General features: G+C 42.8%; 9 protein-coding genes across 9 annotated transcripts; 4 read left to right on the forward strand and 5 right to left on the reverse strand.

Moving 5' to 3' along the window:
- Positions 1-173: 173 nt before the first annotated feature.
- LOC307059457 (histone H4) lies at positions 174-485 on the reverse strand (the record flags this gene model as incomplete). Its single annotated transcript, XM_079713422.1, has 1 exon — positions 174-485. The coding sequence occupies one exon, from the start codon at positions 483-485 to the stop codon at positions 174-176; it is 312 nt and encodes a 103-aa protein (XP_079569548.1).
- A 5,165-nt stretch (positions 486-5,650) lies between these two features.
- Positions 5,651-6,061, reverse strand: LOC307059489 (histone H3.1; the record flags this gene model as incomplete). Its single annotated transcript, XM_079713511.1, has 1 exon — positions 5,651-6,061. The coding sequence occupies one exon, from the start codon at positions 6,059-6,061 to the stop codon at positions 5,651-5,653; it is 411 nt and encodes a 136-aa protein (XP_079569637.1).
- Positions 6,062-6,999: 938 nt separating this feature from the next.
- On the reverse strand, positions 7,000-7,392 carry LOC307058773 (histone H2A type 1-B; the record flags this gene model as incomplete). The annotated part of the gene is made up of 1 exon (XM_079712425.1): positions 7,000-7,392. The coding sequence occupies one exon, from the start codon at positions 7,390-7,392 to the stop codon at positions 7,000-7,002; it is 393 nt and encodes a 130-aa protein (XP_079568551.1).
- Positions 7,393-7,718: 326 nt separating this feature from the next.
- LOC307058835 (histone H2B type 1-C/E/F/G/I-like) lies at positions 7,719-8,099 on the forward strand (the record flags this gene model as incomplete). Its single annotated transcript, XM_079712531.1, has 1 exon — positions 7,719-8,099. One exon carries the CDS (start codon positions 7,719-7,721, stop codon positions 8,097-8,099), a length of 381 nt encoding a protein of 126 aa, XP_079568657.1.
- Positions 8,100-13,035: 4,936 nt separating this feature from the next.
- Positions 13,036-13,416, reverse strand: LOC307058664 (histone H2B type 1-C/E/F/G/I-like; the record flags this gene model as incomplete). Its single annotated transcript, XM_079712247.1, has 1 exon — positions 13,036-13,416. One exon carries the CDS (start codon positions 13,414-13,416, stop codon positions 13,036-13,038), a length of 381 nt encoding a protein of 126 aa, XP_079568373.1.
- A 317-nt stretch (positions 13,417-13,733) lies between these two features.
- LOC307059043 (histone H2A type 1) lies at positions 13,734-14,126 on the forward strand (the record flags this gene model as incomplete). The annotated part of the gene is made up of 1 exon (XM_079712738.1): positions 13,734-14,126. The coding sequence occupies one exon, from the start codon at positions 13,734-13,736 to the stop codon at positions 14,124-14,126; it is 393 nt and encodes a 130-aa protein (XP_079568864.1).
- Positions 14,127-16,932: 2,806 nt separating this feature from the next.
- On the forward strand, positions 16,933-17,343 carry LOC307059181 (histone H3.1-like; the record flags this gene model as incomplete). Its single annotated transcript, XM_079712966.1, has 1 exon — positions 16,933-17,343. One exon carries the CDS (start codon positions 16,933-16,935, stop codon positions 17,341-17,343), a length of 411 nt encoding a protein of 136 aa, XP_079569092.1.
- A 227-nt stretch (positions 17,344-17,570) lies between these two features.
- LOC307058663 (histone H1.3-like) lies at positions 17,571-18,206 on the reverse strand (the record flags this gene model as incomplete). Its single annotated transcript, XM_079712246.1, has 1 exon — positions 17,571-18,206. The coding sequence occupies one exon, from the start codon at positions 18,204-18,206 to the stop codon at positions 17,571-17,573; it is 636 nt and encodes a 211-aa protein (XP_079568372.1).
- A 2,835-nt stretch (positions 18,207-21,041) lies between these two features.
- On the forward strand, positions 21,042-21,353 carry LOC307059669 (histone H4; the record flags this gene model as incomplete). The annotated part of the gene is made up of 1 exon (XM_079713792.1): positions 21,042-21,353. One exon carries the CDS (start codon positions 21,042-21,044, stop codon positions 21,351-21,353), a length of 312 nt encoding a protein of 103 aa, XP_079569918.1.
- Positions 21,354-23,067: the final 1,714 nt, after the last annotated feature.

The raw sequence follows: 23,067 nt of genomic DNA on the forward strand, positions 1-23,067 counted from the left end.
GCTGCATTAAAGCAACTGCACCCAAAAATCTAACAAACTTCGGAACTCAAGTTCCTTACAAAAAAACCCTGAAAACACCAATTCAGGGCAACGAGCTCTTTCAAGCGAGTAGTTAGGTGGCCCTGAAAAGGGCCTTGGGCATTGCTACAGAAAATTAATTTGTGGGTGCCGACTTAACCGCCAAATCCGTAAAGGGTGCGTCCCTGGCGCTTGAGCGCGTAGACCACGTCCATGGCCGTGACAGTCTTGCGCTTGGCGTGCTCGGTATAGGTGACCGCGTCCCGAATTACGTTCTCCAGAAACACTTTCAGAACCCCGCGGGTCTCCTCATAAATAAGACCTGAGATGCGCTTTACTCCACCGCGACGAGCCAGACGACGGATTGCAGGTTTTGTGATCCCTTGAATGTTATCCCGCAGGACTTTGCGGTGGCGCTTGGCGCCCCCTTTACCCAAGCCCTTCCCGCCTTTGCCACGTCCAGACATCACTAAGACTAGATGAGGTACTGTACTCACAAATAGGGACAGCACGCCGAAATTCTTATTTAAAACCCGGAAGCGGACCTTTTTGAAAACTACAAATGAGGGTGGGTAGGGGGTGGGGTTAGTTGGTAACCTAATTTATCCCCGCCCACCATGCCTGAGAGTCAGCGGGGCAGGGCCGAAAAGAAAAGATTGCTTTGTCTGCTCATTCTCAGAATTCAGTTTAACACGTCCTGTTTCAGGGCATTTAAAAAAATTCTCTTGTTTATCAAGGGAATGAAATAATTGTACCTATTAAGCCAGCATCTGTTTTTCAAGTTTGGATATTTAGGCCAAGTCATTAACCGAAATTATACATTGCCTCTCATTTTAAACGCATATCTGAAATGCAAACGAGTCTCTGGCTTCTCTCTTCCCAGAGAAGCATTTTTGTATACTTTAAATGAAGGTGAAATAGTTATGGTGGTAAACTTGTCTTAGGGAGCGAGGAAATTTCTGAAATCCATTGGGCAACAAGGCTTTCCCGCTGTCGTGTTTGTTTTTGGGAGGTATGACTCCATTGCTTGCGCCCTCAGTACTTGCTACCTTTCACCTTCTGACGTCCAGGACCTGTTTTGTGACAGGTTTTTTCTTATTTTTACTTTATTTTCTTCATTTGTAGAATAGAAATTTAACCCCGACATCACAAAGGTGTTCTGAAAATCTAAAGGTAAATTTCTGGTCAAAGGCTCAACACAGTCATTGAGGACTACTGTAATTACCTGCGGAAATTCCATCTTCATGCTCCACAGATTGACTTTCTCCCCAATATTCTTAAATCTCTCAATCTGGTATTTTGCCATCTGGGCCTATGTTCAGTTGCTTTCATAATCTCCATATCTTTTTGTGTGCAAACTTTTTATTTAAGAAGTCAGTGCTAAACTTACATCATTACATTTAAATTTATATAATTCCCCCAATTTAACCAGCAGTCTCCATTGCCATCTCCACGCTCCGAACACAATTCCCCCTAAGACTGTATTGTCTGATAAAGTAGTCAGGAATAACTTTTGAGCCGTTATTATATATAATATATATAATATATTCATATATATATGAAATATATATATATATATTTTGGAATGGGATTGATGTTGCTGAGGAGCTGAATTTTTTTTTTAAGAGCTGAATTTTTAATTTTACTTAATTTTAATTAATTTAAATTTAAAGGCTGATACTCCATTTCAGTTATTGGAAATTATTAGGTATGTTTGAACAACCTGGGCATGTGAACTTAATTTTAAACAATAAACGTATGGAATTTAAATACAAATCATTTCCAGTAAAAAAATAGTGTCAGATTGACTAAAATATAAACCCAATTTGGTAGATTTAGATTGAAAAAAAAGAATGTAAGATATTGCATTAATAATATCTCTATATTTATTACATGTTGAAATGAACATATCTTGGATGTTTGTGGTTAAATGCAATGTATTATTTAAAATATTGCATCTCTTTGCTTTTTAAAATGTGGCTACTGAAAATTTTTTCATTACATGTTTGCCTTGCATTGTTTTCTTTGGTCAGTGGTGCTCTAGAATTTTTCCTTTCCCCTCTCTGTTTCTTGATCTGTGTCCAACCTTGCTATCATGGGCTTTGGAATACAGTGGACATTCAGTGTATTTCTAAGAAACCCAATTACAGATACTCGTCTCAACTAGAATGAAGCATTGCAAAAATAAATTAAAAAATAAAATCACATTAGAGAACTAAGGCAGGCTTGTGGAATAAACCATTACTTATCAAGGCAAGAAGAAATGAATACTAGAAAAATTGCTGACCTTAGAATTCTTCAAGGGCAGAATATCAGAAAATGGAGAGTACCTGAAAATTTATGCTTATTTTTTTTTTCCCCAAAGTGTGTTTCTTGAGAGGGAGCATTCAGAACTGATTATGAAAGCAATGAGTGTTCTTTGATTGATAGATTGTGCACTCAGTGGTTTTATAAGAAAAAGAAAAGAAATCATTTAGTAGAAGTATGAAAGCGTTTCCTTAAAAGAAGGAAGGCCAGAAAACAATTTACTATTTCTGGAAAGTAGGTAAAGACCAAGAGAGAATGAGGTTAAAAAATCAAGTAAATTACTTTGGAGTCTAGAAAGAATAAAAAGTTAAAGTGTCCATTATTTGATGCATGAGTAAAATAAGAATGTCAAGGAGTTGCACCATGGTGTGTCATAGAAATTTATCTTGAAAGTTTATATATATATTTATATACATACATATGTGTGTGTATATATCTATATATTTTATTTATTTATTTATTTATTTATTTATTGGTAAGGATTCACTGTGTTGATCTTGGGTGGCCTCAGCCTGCAGGATTTCAGTTCCCAGGCTAGAGACTGAAGTCAGGCCACGGTAGTGAGAGTGCTGAATCCTAGCCACCAGACCACCAGGGACAGTGGCCAGTGACAAGGCCCCTGGCCCCCTGGCTTTGCAGAAATGAATTCCCACAAAGAGACGGAAAGTAGTGAAACAACTAAAGTGTTTATGAGGAGGAAAAAGAGTACTCGTGAATAGTGTGGACTTAAAAAATTATTCACAACCTAAAAATTGAGAGTTATGTTTTATTCGGCAGAGATTTTTAGGATTTAAAAGCCTGGGAGGCAGCATCTCAAGTAACCCTGAGAGAACTGCTCGTAGGAGGCTAAGGGAGAGCCAGGTTTTATAGACGTTTTGCAACAAAGGGCAGGTAGTCAGGAACATCAAAAGATTATTGTTAATTAAAGGAAACTAGATATCTCAAAATAAGGAATTTAGTTCTTTTCTATGTATGGGAAAATGTAAGAGTCTGGGCTCACCGAACTCATTCCTTTGATATGCACCTCAGCTGTCTGGGGCCAGTATCCTTTATTTTCACATCCTGAGTTTCCTCAGGGCTCACTGTATGGAGTGGCTGCAGTCTGATGGCTGCTAGATGGCAGGTATTCTTTCCTTCCTAAGTTCCCTCAGGGTTCACCAGCTCACATTGGAGGGCTGCAAGCGCTGCTGACCGTGACATCCTTTGTTTACTGATATGGCAGGAAATATTCCATTTCTCAATAGGTACACAGGGGTGAACTCAGAATGTTGAGTGTTTGCAGTAGTTTAAATCACTTATATGGGGCATCTCTTCCAGGTTTCTTTTGAACAATCATCTTGCTTTTCTTGGTTCTAAGTCATATTTGGATTATCTCAGGGTCCTGCCATGTGTGCTCCTGCATCTCTTAGCCAAGATGGATTCTAGCAAAGAGGCCTATGGGTAGGTTGACATCACTTACTATGGGGTGGTGCCCCCTCCTTATTTGACCTCCAAGGAGTGTTTCTGCACATGTTTAGTCTGGAAGGTTTCCTTGACCTTGAGAATGAGGAATATGTGGTCTCTTTATCTTTTATCTGGGCAGGACTCAGCTCCTCTCTGCTCCAGCTATTATCTTTGTCTTGGAGTATCTGTTGACAGGCGACAAACTCCAGCTGCTCAGCCTGGGGCTCATCTATCTCCTGCCTCAGTGTGAGAAAAATTGTCTGAGACTTGGAAGTAAGGAAAAAAGAAGGGGCCATGATGTCCAATATACAAGGTTATAGGCCACACAAGGATTCTATAAAAATGTACTTAGATCATCTATCTATTTACTATTGACTGTAGGTACCAAAATTAGTGAAGTTACTTAACTGGCAGAGCTTTGTTTGGCAGAGAGGCAAATAATTTCTGTCCAGTGGAAGATTTATGACCTATTGGATAATAAAATAATTTTATTTTAAACTAATTTAACAATCCTGTTCTAACATTTCTTTGCTGCATTTTCTGTAAATATCCTAATGACTTAAATGTTCTTTGAACCTACCATGGCATTTTACCTGTTGGTTCATTTATTGAAAAGTGAAGCTCTTTGACACATGCTCATTTTTATTTGCTGAATCATGATTTTGCCTTTTTGAAAAAAAAAATGTAAGTGAGATATCATGTGATTGTGATTTGATTAGAAATAAAGGGGGATTTAGGAGAGGTGTTGGTTCTTTTCACCTTTTTCTTTAGGCCCGGGAAATTGAACCCTTGTCACTCAACGTCATGGCGAATCATCATTGGTAAGCAGCATACAGGAAGGTGGAAATGGCAGACAGGAAAGCAGATTCTTTATCAGGCATGGGCTCACTGCGGATAAAGGAAAGGCTCTGGTCACTACAGAACAGCTCTGAAATCGGTTAAGATATATATATATATATATATATATATATATATATATATATATATATATCAAATTAAGGTAAAGGAACCCACTGAGTTTTGTTTTGTTGTCATATGAGAACATAGTCTAAAAAGCCCACCCAAGTGTTTTTTTAGTTATTCTACGGGAAGGCGTTTCTGTTTAACTATTTATTAGGGTCTAATATCTGTGAAGTGTCTATGAATTTAGATGCTAATTTATAGGATATTAAAAATTTCAATGATTTTTGTCCATTAGAGATGACTATTATCTCTTTCCAGTAGAAAAGATAACGTAAAGGTAATAATATAATTGTACCATAGGACAATAAACCTTTTCAACCTAAATTTGCTCGTTTGATTTTAATTCAATTTTCTTTCTTTTTCCCAGGTGGAGGGCGGGTGGTGGTGGTGGTGGTCGTGAACTTTCCCGCTGTACATCTTGGTTCTCAGCTGGGGCCCCTGTAACAAAACAGATTAGCAAAGGAAAAATAAACAGGTTTATTAACATGTATATTTCATACATACAATAGCAGAGACCCAGGAGAAAGTAATCCAAAGTGGTGTCTTACAACTCCAGCTTACATAGCATCTTCAACAAAGACTAGATTTGTAGAGAAATGACAGGACAAAGAAAAGCACTTTTAGGCTTCTAAGGGCAGCAAACTGTGAGAAGGTAAATATATGGGAGGAAACTAACAGCGACGTTTGTTAGAGTCCTCTGGAGCCTCTCTGGTCTGAACAGCCTGTGCAGTCTCCAGTACAGAATTTATATCCTGCTATAAGGCAGAAAAAAAGAGTAGAGAGAGGTTTTTCTTCCGATTATTGCTTATTAACTGCCTAGGGAGGTAAAATAAGGGAAAGCATTACAACAGTTCTTATCGACAAAGTAGGTGGCTCTAAAAAGAGCCTTTTACAGTTCAGAGTAAGCAATAGCCTTGGGTTACGCCCTCTCCCCGCGGATGCGGCGGGCAAGCTGGATGTCCTTGGGCATGATGGTGACGCGCTTGGCGTGGATGGCACACAGGTTGGTGTCCTCGAAGAGCCCCACCAGGTAGGCCTCGCACGCCTCCTGCAGCGCCATCACGGCCGAGCTCTGGAAACGCAGGTCGGTCTTGAAGTCCTGCGCGATCTCGCGCACCAGGCGCTGGAACGGCAGCTTACGGATCAGCAGCTCCGTGGACTTCTGGTAGCGGCGGATCTCGCGCAAGGCCACCGTGCCGGGCCGGTAGCGGTGCGGCTTCTTCACGCCGCCCGTGGCCGGCGCGCTCTTGCGGGCCGCCTTGGTGGCCAGCTGCTTGCGCGGCGCCTTGCCGCCGGTGGACTTGCGAGCGGTCTGCTTAGTACGAGCCATGACGATAACAGAAAAGAAAACTGGCTGGAGAGTAGTATGGTGCTGGTGCCGGTTCTGACCTTATTGTGGGGTAGGTGCAGATCAGTCAGATTCCTAGTTCCCGCGCTGTGATCTAATTGGTTCTCACGTTGCCTTTAGGAGAAATATGGTTGGATTCCATTAAAGATTAAATGAGTTACCGAAATTTTATTTCAAGTTTAGAGTCCACTTTGAATTGAGTCCATAACAGTAAGGTTTCACTTAGTATAGATTTTAGTGTAACTCATTCATTGAATTTTTCTGAAAAGCGAAACAACCAATAAACTAAACAATTCTCACTAATAATGCCGTCATTCGCAGAATTTAAAAAGCCCGCCCAGGCATGTCATTGGTCAGCTATTCCTCCTTTGTTCTCTCATTTATTTTATTCATATTTTACTTTTTGACACCAAGTTCGTTTGACTATACATTATATGTAATAATGCATATACCTTGTGTACATGCAAAACCACCACTCAACATGAGGCATTATGGTCTGTATTCTTTGTCATTTACATACATATACGTTATCCATAGCCTACAAGCCCTAATTTATGTCCTGACACAGAATTCCCTTAACAAGGGTTCTTTATGTGAGTTTACAAACGTATTGCATCTTTTCAGTTAAAGGGATGGCAGAAAGCTAGCTTCATGAATTTTTCTAAGAATTTATCGTGCATAAAATGTGACCAACGGCTAACAATTTAGCCTCTTTGTGGCAAAGATGGGAGCGGTTTCCCATTTTTAAATGCAAAACTTTTAACAGGCTAATATAAACAAAATTTAAGCGGAACTACACATTAAGACTTGAACACGTCTCCTATACTTACGAAGTATTTCAGCGCTTTCCGGGAGAAAGTGGGTGGCTCTGAAAAGAGCCTTTGATTTTCGGAACAGGGACTGAAGAACTGCTAAACGTTTCACTTGCCCTTGGCCTTGTGGTGGCTCTCGGTCTTCTTAGGCAGCAGCACAGCCTGGATGTTGGGCAGGACGCCACCCTGAGCGATGGTCACGCGACCCAGGAGCTTGTTGAGCTCCTCGTCGTTGCGGATAGCCAGCTGCAGGTGGCGCGGGATGATACGCGTCTTCTTGTTGTCGCGGGCCGCGTTGCCCGCCAGCTCCAGGATCTCAGCTGTCAGGTACTCCAGCACCGCCGCCAGGTACACGGGGGCCCCGGCACCGACCCGCTCGGAGTAATTGCCCTTGCGGAGCAGGCGATGCACTCGTCCCACGGGGAACTGGAGCCCGGCTCGCGAGGAGCGAGTCTTAGCCTTGGCGCGAGCTTTGCCTCCTTGCTTCCCGCGCCCAGACATACTGAGGGCTAGCAGGGGAAAAACAGCCACAAGAAAAACGAAAAAGAAATGTTCTATAAGGAGCAACAAGATGACAGTTATAGAGCTGGGTGGAATTGTCAAATGAGAGGTAGGATTGGTTAAAATCGTCTTTTTACTAGACAACCAATAAGAAAGGAGCTGTGATGCAAGTAAATTTACATAAACTCGTCACTAATGCATTATCAAATCAGTTCTGGATATTCTTGAAAACCTTATTTGCATAGGTCGCCTATAAAAGACGAGATTCTAGTCGTAAGCAGGCATACGAGGCTCATACTTTAGCGGGCGTTTTGAATTCGGCAAGTATGCCTGAACCGGCCAAGTCCGCTCTTGCCCCGAAGAAGGGTTCCAAGAAGGCGGTAACCAAAGCCCAGAAGAAAGATGGTAAAAAGCGCAAGCGCAGCCGCAAGGAGAGCTATTCCGTGTATGTGTACAAGGTGCTGAAGCAGGTCCACCCGGACACCGGCATCTCGTCCAAGGCCATGGGCATCATGAATTCGTTTGTCAACGATATCTTCGAGCGCATCGCGGGCGAGGCGTCGCGCCTGGCGCATTACAACAAGCGTTCGACTATCACTTCCAGAGAGATCCAGACGGCCGTGCGCCTGCTGCTGCCCGGGGAGCTGGCCAAGCACGCCGTGTCTGAGGGCACCAAGGCTGTCACCAAGTACACCAGCTCCAAGTAGATGTTTATAGGTGCTGTTAAAACAAAGGCTCTTTTCAGAGCCACTTACGTTTTCATGTGAGGAGTTGTGATGCTCTCTTGTTGCCCGTTTTGGGCATGTTATCTCAACACACATACCGCAGTTGGCTGAGTTGTTCAAATAAGTCTATGTATAGAGAAGCCCTTGTGCTTATTAAAACAGGCTTTTTCTGTTTCACCTCTTTCCCAAACCTTCCTATATTCTATACTAAAAAAGCCAAGAGTTTCTGTCCACCATGCCTTATTTTCAATTAGGAAAGCAAGGGAGGCTGGCTGGGTGGGATTAGGAAAGGGAACTCTTCCATCCTAGCCACGGTTTGGCACTCTGGTACCAGGAATTGGTTTCAGTTCCCAGCTTCCCCCGGCCCTTTCCCCAGAATGGATTCTACACTCCCAGAATCGTGCCCCACCCCACAGAATTCAGAGCCTTACCTCCACCCGGCCTCCCCTCCAAACTGCGACATTCTAGTACCTCTGCCTTCTCCTGGGTGCCCAGACCCCTATATGTGATCCCATTTCAGTTGTTTCTGAAACACTTCAGCTCGGGTTTTGCTCTTCCTTCCAAAACCTGTGTAACTTTTATTAAATTATCTTTGTAAAAATAACCAATAGTTTTCTCTTTTCCTGACAGGACACTGACTAATGCATGGTGCCAAGCCTCCCTTGATTTAAACCTTTTGCTTATTTCACTTCGTTTCAGCATCAGGCACTTTGATAATCATACATTTTCCTTACTCTCGATCTCAGAAGGGTTTATCAACATCAGTTCTCCCAGGTAGGTAAAGCATTTATTCCAGGAGACAAAAGAAGTGAGTCGAATTTGAGTGCAGCCTGCAGGCCTTTGGGATCTGGAGCTTCATCGCCTAGCCTAACCATGTCTTCCTTTTTGGCTGATTCGGGACACTTCATGAAAGATGAATAAGAAATGCACCAAGAAAAGGGATGTAGCCTAGTGCTGGGAGAGGAGGTAATTCATGCAAAAATACTTCCTAAAGTGTTGAGAAATCTGTACATGTGAAGTGTTTTTGAATTCTATCTAGACATCTTTGAAAGAAAATTGCATCAGAAGACATTGGTTGGAATTTGAGTTCTGTGAGGTAAATAATCTTTGTTTCTCACAGCCTCTGTTCCTTACTTTAAAAATGAGAATGTTGGGCTTCCCTGGTGGCGCAGTGGTTAGGAAATCCGCCTGCCAAATGCAGGGGACACGGGTTAGAGCCCTGGTCCGGGAAGATCCCACATGCCTCGGAGCAACTAAGCCAGTGCGCCACAACTACTGAGCCTGCGCTCTAGAGCCCGCGAGCCACAATTACTGAGCCCGTGTGTCACAACTACTAGAGCCCATGCTCTGCAACAAGAGAAGCCACCGCAATAAGAGGGCCGCTCACCGCAACGAAGAGTAGCCCCCCCCCGCCACAACCAGAGAAAAGCCCGCGTGCAGCAGTGAAGACCCAACGCAGCCAAAAATAAAATAAAATAAATTTATTTAAAAAAAAGAGAGAGAATGTTATAGGAGTTCCCAGGCTGTCCAGTGGTTAGGGATCCGCGCTTCCAACTACCTTGGCCCCGGGTTCAATCCCTAGTCGGGGAATAAAGATCCCAGAAGCCGCGTGGTATGGCCAAAAACAAACAAAAAACAAACAGACAAAAAGGATATTACTGAAACCAACTCATTGAGAGTTTTGTGTAAACAAATGCAGTAGTTACAATGAAAGCAAACATTACAATTTGATTTGCAATTCATGAAATTATTTATGGACATTATGAGGTAAATTTTCCCATTACTCCTACACTTTACATATAATGAAGACAAGCTTTTTGATATAGTCTTATAATCAGAAGTAATAATACTATAATGAATGAATAAAGTGCTGCTCCATGAAATTAGACTTTCTGCTGTTAAAATCAGACACCCTAGACACACTAGCTAAAAACGGAACGTAGGGGACTCCCCTGGTGGCGCAGTGGTTAAGAATCATGCCTCCCAATTCAGGAGACATGGGTTCGAGCCCCGGTCCTGTAAGATCCTACATGGAGCAACCAAGCCGGTGCACCACAACTACTGAGCCTGAGCCTGAACTCTAGAGCCCGTGAACCACAACTACCGAAACCCGCGTGCTCCGCAACAGGAGAAGCCACCGCAATGAGAAGCCTGCGCACCGCAACAAAGTGTAGCCCTCGCTCACCGCAACTAGAGAAAGCCCGCGCAGCCCGCGGCAACGAAGACCCAACGCAGCCAAAAGTAAATAAAAAATGAAGAAAAAAAAGGAAATGTAAATTGCCGCTGTTAAAATGAAAACAATGTCAAAATTAGGTGAGCCTCAACTACTGAAGCCTGTGCGCCTAGAGCCCATGTCCGCAACAAGAGAAGCCACCGCGATGAGAAGCCCGCACACCACAACAAAGAGTAGCCCCTGCTCGCTGCAACCAGAGAAAGTCCGCACACAGCAACAAAGACCCAATGCAGCCAAAAATAAAAATAAATAAAATAAACAAATTTATTTAAAAAATAGCAATAATTAACCTTAAAAGGAAGGAAGGAAGGAAGGGAAAAAGGAAGGAAGGAAGGAAGGGAAAAAGGAAGAAAGGAAGAAGGAAAGAAAGACTTAGCAGACAGTCTACCGAGGGAGACAGACATTAAACTGATCATCACACAATAAAAAAAAAAAAAAAATTAGGTGAGCCTGCAATTAATTTTAGGAAGAATTTACTTGTATGTATAGTCATTTTTATATTTACACTGAGAGGCCTCTCCTGTTGCGGAGCACAGTCATCGGGTGCACAGGTTCAGCGGCCATGGCTCACAGGCCCAGCTGCTCCACGGCATGTGGGGTCTTCTCGGACTGGGGCATGAACCCTTGTCCTCTGCTCGACGAATGGACTCTCAACCACTGCGCCACCAGGGAAGCCCTATATTTACAGTTTTAAATTTAAACATATGTAGTTATAATCTTAAAGATCATTGAATACATTAATCAATAATTCTTAAACGAGAGTGCCTTTTCAATTGGTGGTCTGACAAATTATCACAAATACAGTGGCTTACAACAATACATTTATAATTTTATGGTTCTTTAGATCAATATTCTGAAATGAATTCCATTGAGCTAAAATGGTGTCAGAGTGCTTGGGCCTCTAACAGTGAAAATCTGTTTCCTGTCTTTTCCAGCTCCTGGAGGATTTTCCTTGTTCCTTGGCTCACAGCCCTTTGCTAGATTTGAAAGCCAGCAGTATCTGGCCACATTCTTCTCACACTGCCATCTCTCTGGTTCTGTACTCTGATTCCCTCTGCCATTGTTAAGGGCCCTTGTAATTATATTAGGTTCACTTGGATTATCTAGGATAATCCTATTTATTTATTTGGCCACACACAGCATGCGGGATCTTAATTCCCCGAACAGGGATTGAACCTATGTCCCCTGCAGTGGAAGCGCAGAGCCCTAACCGCTGGACCTGCAGGGAATTCCCTAGGATAATCCTATTTAAAGTCAGGTGATTAGCAACCTTAGTGCCATCTGCCACCTTAATTCCCATTTGTTATGTATCCTAACATATCCACAGACTCCAGAGATTAAAAGGTAGACGTAAGTGGGGAGGCATCATTCTGCCTAGCACAGTAAGTGACAGTATTTTTAGAATTTGACAGAATGCTATATAGTTTCTGTTCTGGTGTGAGGACGAACATATGGACACACTACTGTATGTAATTTCTTGGATTTCATATACTCCCCTAAAGCTCATATAGACCTGGTGTAGATGTTTACCTCTGGGACTACAGAAAGCAAAAATTGACTATTTACAATAACATAAACTCTCAAATACAGCTATCTGGTATTTTTAGTTTTCATTCTTTTACATTTTTTAAATTTTTTCGTTTGTTCTTTATATGTATTGTTTGAATGTTTATGTATTTTTTTGTATGTTGTGTGTGCATATTTATGTATTGTGTTGGGAGTGGGAAGCCTGGTAGTCATTCATTACACAAGATTATAGATTATTAGTACTTTTTTCCTTCCAGGGTTGAAATCCTAAAAATATCTTGTAAATACATTCTTAGCATTTGTTCCATATGGGTTGCCATTTATGGCAGTTTATAAACTTAAGCAGGTTTGTGATTATGAGAAAAGTGTCGATTTTCATGACCGTTATACATAGGACAGGAGAGTGGTGGTCGTATGAATTATTTTCATTTAAAAAGTTTTTTTTTTTTTTTCTGACTAGGACAAAATAATCATAACATCCACCCTGAGAGAAAATAACACAATTTAAGGGAGAGGAGGGACCAAAATATTTTAAGGGTATTTCTTTCCTGAACTGCCAGTGGGTTCGGCAATGGTCTAACTTTTCATTAGCCAAGCCTTGGAAAATTTCTCCTTACAATTAAATGGCCCTATCCTGGAACCGGTGATACTCGCTTTTCAATTTCTATGCACATTAACTGTGCTGCTCCCATTCATACTTAGGAAAGTTACATTGCTTTAATCAAATCGAATACATGTACATATTCTTCTTACTACCACACAGCACTAACAAGGCACTGCCAAGGATTTAAGAGGATTTCTTAAATCCTCTTCACTTTTCATGGAGTCAGTTCGTAGGGCAAACTACATCACAGCAGTTCAAATGATACTTACATGTCCACAGTTGGCTAGCCTTGTAGCCAAAGTGAGCAGTGAAAGCAAGAGAAGGCTATGCTACCATTTACCTAGAATGTAAATACATATTTTGTTTTCAAACCAAAATGCTGTGAACTTCAAGTGCTAGCACCATACAGCAACAAGTTCTTTTCAATAAATTAAAATTGAGTCTATTATGGCAATCGTATTAGAGACGAGTCATTACAGCTCTTATGCTGAAAAAGTGGGTGGCTCTTAAAAGAGCCTTTGAGATTAACCACGAAAAGCACTTTTTTGCTGGGGTCACTTGGAGCTGGTGTACTTGGTGACAGCCTTGGTGCCCTCGGACACGGCGTGCTTGGCCAGCTCCCCGGGCAGCAGCAGGCGCACGGCCGTCTGGATCTCCCTAGACGTGATGGTCGAGCGCTTGTTGTAATGTGCCAGGCGCGACGCCTCGCCCGCGATGCGCTCGAAGATGTCATTGACGAAGGAATTCATGATGCCCATGGCCTTGGACGAGATGCCAGTGTCCGGGTGGACCTGCTTCAGGACCTTGTACACGTACACAGAATAGCTCTCCTTGCGGCTGCGCTTGCGCTTCTTGCCGTCTTTCTTCTGGGCTTTGGTCACCGCTTTCTTGGAGCCCTTCTTCGGAGCGGGAACGGACTTGGCCGGCTCAGGCATGACGAACACCGTGCCAAGTTAAAGAAAAAAGTATGTCGTGGAAACATCACTCAGGATATTTGTAGAGCTACTATGCAAATATTGTATTTAAAACTTTACACTTTGATTGGATAAATTTTCCACGTTGTTCGGTGGTATGCAAATTACGTGACAGCAGTTCTCCGTTTTAATTGGTTGCAAGCTTTTAGACCCTTTTAACCAATCAAACAGTGTAATTTACAATTCGGCTTCGAAGTATAATTGCTTCTCATTTGTTAAGAGAATTTGTACTTTCCTTTCGCTTCTTCTTTGCTAAGCACCTTGATTAGATTGATCAGATGTCGGGACGCGGAAAACAAGGTGGGAAGGCTCGTGCCAAAGCTAAGACCCGTTCTTCTCGGGCTGGGCTCCAGTTCCCCGTGGGCCGAGTGCACCGCCTGCTCCGAAAGGGCAACTACGCCGAGCGGGTCGGGGCCGGCGCTCCGGTGTACCTGGCGGCGGTGCTGGAGTACCTGACGGCCGAGATCCTGGAGCTGGCGGGCAACGCAGCCCGCGACAACAAGAAGACGCGCATCATCCCGCGCCACCTGCAGCTGGCCATCCGCAACGACGAGGAGCTCAACAAGCTGCTAGGCAAAGTCACCATTGCGCAGGGCGGCGTCCTGCCCAACATCCAGGCCGTGCTGCTGCCTAAGAAGACCGAGAGCCACCACAAGGCCAAGGGCAAGTAAACTGCAGTATTCAAATTCTTGATCTTTGAGGAATCAATCTTAACCAAAGGCTCTTTTCAGAGCCACCCACGTATTCATTAAAAGGGCTTACATTTTCCTTATTTAAACAGTTTGTTGAAAATGATTTTAATCACATTTTGTCAACTTGGGAGATGTATTTACACCCTTATGAAATGCAAACTAATCATACAGTATAAAGTAATCAAAAAAGTACTCTTTAGCTAAGTAAAAATGATATAGAGAGACCTTGTGTCACAAGTAATTAAGTCGATCAATGCAACAAGCCCTCAGTTGTTAACCCTCAGAAAAAGATAATGGTAGAGTAATACTTGGTCAATGTTGAAAGTTTAGGTGCAAATCTAGTTAGTGACCTACAAGATCATTTAAACCACTCCTTTAGTACAATCTCATGTTGAAAGGAATTGTTTTGCATCCTAATGGGACAAGTTGATCTGTAATTCATACTTGTTTTTAATAGCCAGTCTCAACTCTACTGAGCTGGGCCCTAATCAATTGTAAATACTGGGCCCCAGGGACAGGGTCCCTCCTTCCTGACCACCCCCTCGTGGGAGTGCTGAGGCCAGTCAGCCCCCAGCTCCGGGAGCTCAGCGCTCCCTCGGAAGTGACTGCGAGTCAAGCTCCCCACCGACCCCCTCCCGCCTGGTCTCCCTCCCGCCAGGGCCACTTCGTGCGCGGTGCTGGTCGGCCCCTCCTCAGGGGGGAGGAGACCCGGGCCGACTCTTCTCCACTGACCTGCCGCTGCCCGTCCGGGACGTGGCTGAACAGCCGGACACAATGAGAAGTGGATAGTCTGCAACCCGGAAGAGAGTCCTACAAGAAGGCGATGATCCCCGCTCCTAGATCTCAGACTTCCAGCCTCCAGGACTGAGAAATCATTTTTGTTGTTTACAAGCCCCCACCCCGCCCCGTTTATGGTACTTTGTGACAACAGCCCAGACTGACTTAGCACTCTTTTCTTCAAGTACATCGAAGAATTTGTGGAGCCCATCCATCTTATGAAACAATTTCCCAAATAACCAATATTCTCTCTATACACTCTGATTTGTCAACTTTTTTATTTATCAAAATTGTTATAAAAAAGCTTCCATATTTTTTCCTAATAAATTGTTTCCAATCCAAAAAAAAAAAAAAAAAAAGGAACAATTCTGCATAGCCTGGAGCTAGAATTTTTTTAGGCAGAGCTTAACAAAGGCTTCAGCATGACTTCACGGGACATACTTGTGTACCATTTACAAGTTTTGAGTTTTTCTTAACACCATTTTACACGAAGCTCAGTTGAAATTGTGAAACGTAGTGGGGTGCTTTTATGTCAGAATGTTATAGTTAGTGAAAAGTAAACATTTGTTAATATAATAGCAAGCATGAAATTAATTCAGAGTTAATGGTTTTAGTGCATTCCGAAAATCTCCAAGAATTGAGGCCTGCGCAGGTCCCAACTTGTCTGGTTTGTGTTGCTATCTGCCTCATAAAGCAGAGGGTTTGTCTTCTGGGAGGACAAAGTTGTCCTCTCCTCTGATGAAACCTCTCACACAGTTGGCTTTGGCATCTTCCATGAAGAGGACTTCAGAGATTGAGGACTCATGCGGCTGGGCTTTCATGTGAGGTAGAGAGAGAAGACCATGGTTATAACCAGACTGTCCAGAGTGGGGTGTAGTTACCTCCAGAACTTTTCACTGTTAACCCAGCCTGAGATTCATGGTAGTCATACAAGTAGATTTCTTAATAGTAAATAATAATAATTGTTTCCAAAATGTTTTATTTCTTTCTCCTTTCCTCTCCCCACTCCCTCTCTTTTTTAATATGGCCCTAAAGAACCCTCAGACATATGATCAGATCACAAGCTATATAGGTGTAAATTCTTTAGTTTTTGTAAAATCTGAAACATATATATCTTTAAAACACAATGCATCTTAATAGTAGGGAGTTCTTTCTCTTCCTGTGGCCACAGCTCTTATCCCAAGCCAGAAAACTGACACTGGTGCATGTTAGCTTGGAATACAGTGCAAGGTCTCATCATAAGACTTAAGGGCAAGCCACATTAAGTCTTATGGGGAAGGTAGAGGAGGGTGTATTCAGGGGGCTTGGATTGGGGATAACAATAAGTGTTCAGGATTCTTTCCGAGTTCTGCTTTCATATGATCTCTGGACCCCTAAACTGATGGTTCTCAATTCTATCAGACCCAACACTCTTTTTCTATAACAAATACTGTAACTACCCCCTTTACTATCCTGAAATGAAATTCATAGATAATATAATCTACCAAAACATGACTTAACTGTAATATAAAAGGGGAAATAAAAGGAAAGTATTTTGTTATTTTAAAAAATCTCTAAGAGTTTAAAAAGAGAAATCAAGAAATTGACGTAAAATTAGCCTTACAACATTTGAATGAGGGTACAAAAATCTCTTGGCCAATCACATCCAACACGCCTTTTCAAAAAGTTGATCAAAAGAAAGCCAGTTTCATGTACCAAAGTTTAAAATTTTTATTCTGCAAACAAGATTAAGCATTGTAATAATTTGTGTTAAGTTCTGCGGAGAAAAGCCAAAGAACATTGTAAAGAAACAGCATAAGGAAGATAGAGGTGAGAAAGGGTTGAAAACAGCCATTCAAAGGGAGGCTGATGTCGGAGAGTGAACCTCGCTACCAATACCTTCACTGCGAGCCGTAAGGAACAAATGCCTTGTCCAATCAGAACGGAACTCTTTATATATACCAGTGGGGGGCGGGCGGGGGGTGGGCTCTCATTTTTCAGCCAGCTAGCTGCTTTCGGGAAATCTGGCATGGCTCGTACTAAGCAGACCGCTCGCAAGTCCACCGGCGGCAAGGCGCCGCGCAAGCAGCTGGCCACCAAGGCGGTCCGCAAGAGCGCGCCGGCCACGGGCGGCGTGAAGAAGCCGCACCGCTACCGGCCCGGCACGGTGGCCCTGCGCGAGATCCGCCGCTACCAGAAGTCCACGGAGCTGCTGATCCGCAAGCTGCCGTTCCAGCGCCTGGTGCGCGAGATCGCGCAGGACTTCAAGACCGACCTGCGTTTCCAGAGCTCGGCCGTGATGGCGCTGCAGGAGGCGTGCGAGGCCTACCTGGTGGGGCTCTTCGAGGACACCAACCTGTGTGCCATCCACGCCAAGCGCGTCACCATCATGCCCAAGGACATCCAGCTTGCCCGCCGCATCCGCGGGGAGAGGGCGTAGATTTGTTTCTCCCGATTAAGTGTCAACCTCTGAAAAACCCAAAGGCTCTTTTCAGAGCCAACCACCTTTTCTGTGAAAGATTCCTGTGCACTGGGACATCCATTCCGAGCGAGGAAATAAAACCGCTCCTCCCAACCTCCGCCTCCTGCAAAAATGGTGTTACAAGTTCTTTAAGATTAATTGGGTGGCTCTGAAAAGAGCCTTTAAGGTACTCAAATCTTTTTTTCTTACTTCTTTTTGGGGGCCGCCTTTTTTGGCTTGACCGCTTTAAGCTTGGCTACCTTGTGCTTATGAATTCTGGCCTTGGCTGGACTCTGGGCCATCTTCGGTTTGGCTGTCTTTACCTTTTTCGGGCTCTTGACCACTTTCTTGGCCCCGGTATCTGCTAATGGTTTCTTTGCCTTCGGAGTCTTCTTAGCGGTTTTTTTCGGACTGGCAGCGCCTGTGGCCTTCTTGGGCTTCTTTGCCCCAGTAGCCTTCTTGGGGTTGGTTGCGCTTGCTTTCTTGGCTTTGGGCTTGGCTTCCCCGGTGTCCGACTTCTTGTTGAGCTTGAAAGAGCCCGAGGCGCCAGTGCCCTTGGTCTGCACCAGGGTGCCCTTACTCACCAGGCTCTTGAGACCCAGCTTGATCCGACTGTTGTTCTTCTCCACGTCGTAGCCGCCAGCTGCCAGCGCCTTCTTGAGCGCAGCCAGGGACACGCCGCTGCGCTCCTTGGAAGCGGCGACAGCCTTGGTGATGAGCTCGGATACCGAGGGCCTGGACGTCTTGCGCTTCACGGCACCAGCAGACTTGCGAGCCTTCTCCTTCACAGGCGTCTTTTCCGCAGAAGTAACAGGAGGCGCAGCAGGTACGGTTTCAGACATGGTTGTTGGTGTGGATGCCGAACAGTAAAAAAATTAAAGACTCAGAATTGAGTACCGAGACCGAGAATGTGTGTGTTATATATACACACAGCGCCACTGCGCGCTGATTGGTTCCCAGCTGGCTTCCAGCTTGACAGCAACCTAGTCTCAGCTCTGTCTCGGAGTTGTGTTTGTTACAATTCAGGAAAGCAAAAAATTAAAAATCTTCTGTGGAGGAACCACACCAATTATATTCTACAATGAACCGGGACAGCTCAAGCTTTGAGACCTTTACAGTTTCTTCTTCCAGTTTTTGTCGCTTTGGTCTCAGCCTTTTTCAAAATCCCCCGACACTCCTACAGATTCACAGGTCAGAGAGACAACTTTTTGAGTTTCGTTTAAAATATAAATTCTTCTCTTTGTGCCTTCAATAGCTTGCTCTCAAGTGACATGCTATACATTCTTGGCTTTTCATACCTTCAACAACTGCTTGATTCTCATTGACATTTACCTGGAAAATCTGTTTCATATGAGGAGAAATAACACAGGCTCTTTCAGGATTTCTGTACAAGAACTGTAGTAAAGGCTTCTTGGAATAACAGCAATATCTGATAAGAAAAGTCATTATTTAGTTTGGAAAATTTTATCATAGCTTTTTGTGACTATTTAGAGGGTTAGTTAATTTGGGGTCTTTAAGCATTCAAAATTTATGTAGGAAAATAGCAAAAGCAATAATCAATGATCCTCTTGACCTGGTAGTTGGGCTTGTGTTGCACTAGCTGATGGCAGAGGAGGTCCAGGTACAGGCATAAAATAGAGTTGGACCGCTTTATGGGGTTTTAAAGATTCATTTATTTACATTGACTTTATTAGGAAGGATCAGTTATTAAAATGTTCACAAGCTCTTGGGTTCAGGGTTCTGTCACGCTTTGGAAGATAAACTTTGGCAAAGTATCCAAGTAAAAGAATTAAGGAATATACACACGCACAATACTCCCACACATACTTATATAGAATTCCCTTAAGAGAGGGAAATTGAAAAGCATTTATATTCATTACTACATTCTTATTTAAGCAGGGATATAGGTTTATAGGAAACACAATATAGGTCATGCGTTATGTTCAGTAGGAAATAGATTGATGGTAGAAAGTGCTTTGATTTTCTTCTTCAGGCCTCAGACTGTTTGTCTTTAACATATGTTTATTTTGAAGCAGCCATGGACTTCTTTGTATTTCTGATAAACGTTATGAGTCCCTTCCCAGAATAATGCTTTTCAGTGCTTAAGATAATATACATAGGATTACAAAGGAAAACAGTTGTATTAAAATACCATTATCAAATTTATCAAAAATCCAAATTGGTGAAGTATTAATGTGTGCTTCTTTATTAATACATTAAATAACAAGATTACCCATATGACCAAGAATTACCACAGTTTAGAAGGTGTAATATATTTAAACAATATTAGAGATTGAGATATTGCCAGCTGCAACTGCAACATGGTTATGAATATAGCACAGGTCCTGCTACTCACACTGTTTGTTGCCTGCATTCACAAGTGGAGGAAATGCTAAGGTTCACTTGGAGTATAAAGTAAAGACAAAGAGGGAGTTTTTGCTCAATACAAGTTTCCAGGTGCTCTGAATCCATCTATATAGATCAGGTTAAGAACGCCATTCTGGAATTTGTTTCTGTGCAGTGTAAACTCATGGAACTCCTTTGATGAACTTGAGCCTCTTCACAGACCATGGAGAAAGAGCCAAAGCTATCCAAGTCAGCTGGAACTCAAGGGAATTAACCATAAATTAAATCTTTAGGTATTTATTATTTTGAGGAGTTCTCAAAAAGAAGGTTTTAGTAAATTAGATAATCACTTAGACTTTCACTTTAGAGGAGTGAATCTTGAGTGGAGGAGTTGGGAGCAGACATGATACTATAATATGTCATAATAAATAATGCTGAGTGATTACTTATTTACAGATATTATTTTAAGCAATTTGGATTATCTCTTTTAAATTCAAGTGCTCTATAATTTACACTTTCTTATACACTTATCGATAAAAGGAAAAAAACTGAGTATAAGTTGCCCAAGGTCACAAGCTAGTATGTAGAGAAGGCTGTCTCCAGAGCTTGACTGGACACTGTAATGCCACCTGGTTGCAGTAGAATGCGGTGACAGATACAATGCCAGATACAAACTGTCCACAATTAAATATATAATCAAACCATAAATCTTAGACTTACAGCGGAACAAGGTTTTTATCACTTTGGGATATACATATTTATAAATCTCCAATGTAGCGCTCAGTGATTTTTAACCTGACTTGACCTCTTAAACGTGTAACCTTCTTATATTTTTAGTTCCCTCTGTGGGGTCATCCAGCCTGCATACCAAAGACTCTGCTTAGTTAACCAAACATAAATGGACAAAACTAATGGAAGCTTAAACAATAAAGATATGATTTATTTAAAGCATTTTATAAGAGACAACAGCGTGTACTAACTGATTATTTCATATTTTGGAAAGACTGAAGAACAGTATCAGGCTTCTTTGTGGAAAGTGTGTGATCTGTTGCCCCACTTAACGGCTGCCCGTATTGTACAGATGCACAAACACACGTATCCATTTATAGGAGCATTTATTAAATCCCATCTCCAGGATCCACTGTCGCTTCAGGCGCCCCTCATAGTTGCCACAGCTCTGAGCAAGGGACAAATAAGCGAAGGGTGGGAACTGAATGTTGTTACCGCCCCTGCTCTTGCAGTTTTCAAACAGGTCCGTCACATTACTATAAAATTCCTAAGTGGCGCTGTGGAGATCACTTCGCTGCGGGTGTGATAGCTGTATTTTCGGAATGTCTGGGCGTGGTAAAGGTGGAAAGGGGCTGGGGAAGGGTGGCGCCAAGCGCCACCGCAAAGTTCTTCGAGATAACATCCAGGGCATCACTAAGCCTGCCATCCGTCGGTTAGCCAGACGTGGTGGCGTCAAGCGTATCTCTGGCCTTATCTACGAGGAGACCCGTGGGGTATTGAAAGTGTTTCTGGAGAACGTGATCCGGGACGCTGTCACCTACACTGAGCACGCCAAGCGCAAGACTGTCACCGCTATGGACGTGGTCTACGCGCTCAAGCGGCAGGGCCGCACTCTTTACGGCTTTGGTGGCTGAACTCCTGTTGGCCGTCTCCCTGAGTCTCCTAAAACCAAAGGCCCTTTTTAGGGCCACCTATTCTTTCACTCAAAAGAGTTTTGAGCTTTCTGTTCTAATGTTTTCTTAAGATGTTTGGGTCAGTACTGTTTACAATCTGTAAATTTAAGTTGATTTTATCTGATTCGTTTTTGGTATGTTTCAGATTAGTCGCAGGTCGCTAAAGCTGGTCCATAACCTCAGGTTGGACTGTATATTCAATATATTTAGTGTGCTTATAGCTAGGAGACCAACAGGACAGTAAACTGCAGGTAACATTTTGTGCAACTGTCAGTGAAAAAAGGTGGAGAACATCACGGAAGAGATAAGAGGTAAACCCTGATGCTAGGAAAATGGAAAATGGAACGTAGACACTTCTGTGGGCTGAAGACATTAAAACAGTCTGCCTTCTTGGACAACACATGATAAATGGTGGAGGAGAAAGGGGGATGATCAACATAAAATATGTCGAAGGCAGTCAAGTTCTACCAGAGAAACAATAAGAGTACTTGGAAATTAACATTGTGAATCAACTATACTTAAGTAAAATAAAAGTACTTGAGGTTTCCTCTTGTTTAAAAGTGGAATGGAGACAGGACAACTTGTCTCTGCTTCTCTGAGCTGTCTTCCCATGTCCAAAGCTACTGGTTTCTCAATCCAAAAGAAGCTTTTATTAAGGTTGATATAAATGCTTGATATAAATATACAGGTTTATGTTTACCAACTTATTATGTTGACTCTTTATCTTGAATATTCTTAGACTTGATTACAAGCAGATTTACCTTAAATTATAGATGAGAGTTGCATAACACGTATCCTGACAAAGAGTGCTGGACTGGGCCTTTCAAATCCAGGTCTTCCTGAGTCAAATCCCACCTTGTTCTCTACACATCAGGAAATGAGGCAAAATAAGCAGTTCTCAAGTGGGTTACCCATTTCTTTTTCTTACCTACTGTAAACTTTCTACAGTCTCTCAGGATTGTCAGCATGCCACTGTATTCTTTGGTGTCCTCAGAATGGGCTTTATTCTGTGAAAAAATCTTGGTTTATTGTGATACAACTGGTATTTCTTTCCAGCGAAAGTGGTTCACTGTATTATAATAACGTATAGCTGGACAGGTGGCTCCCTAGTGTGAGATAACATTCCTGGCTTGTCTGGGAGCAGAGGGGAGTATGTGACTAAGTGCTCTTTTGGGAGTGTAAGCAGAAGACACTCCCAGGCTTTAAAACCTTTCCTCTTCCTGCGAGCTATGAAGGTGCTGATCTTGTTTGACCCAGCAGAGACCATCAGGCTCTAGGGGTGGCAGAACAATGACTTGTAAGGAACAAGAGTTCCTGACTGATCAGGAGGGGCAGAGCTACCCCACAGAGCTGGACTAATCATAGTGTATCTGTTCCATGAACAAGACTGTCTTTAAGCTAACTTATTTTTGAGTCTCTGTTACAGCAACTTAACTTTATCATACCAAATACGGTTTTCTCAACTTATTTACCAGTATGACTGTCCTTCCATTGGCCAGAAAGCTCTTTTAAGGAAAGCTAATGCCAAGTGAGCCTCTCTCCTTGACATTTCTTCCACTGTGTTCCATGCTAGACAGAACACAGAATAGGGGCTCATTACATGTTAGAGACGGGTGGGTGGGCTATCCATATGTCTTAAGCAGTTGTAATCTGGATATTTCAGAGTACTGTTTCC

The sequence above is a fragment of the Hyperoodon ampullatus genome (assembly GCF_949752795.1).
Source record: "Hyperoodon ampullatus genome assembly, chromosome: 10".
NCBI lineage: Eukaryota > Metazoa > Chordata > Mammalia > Artiodactyla > Ziphiidae > Hyperoodon > Hyperoodon ampullatus.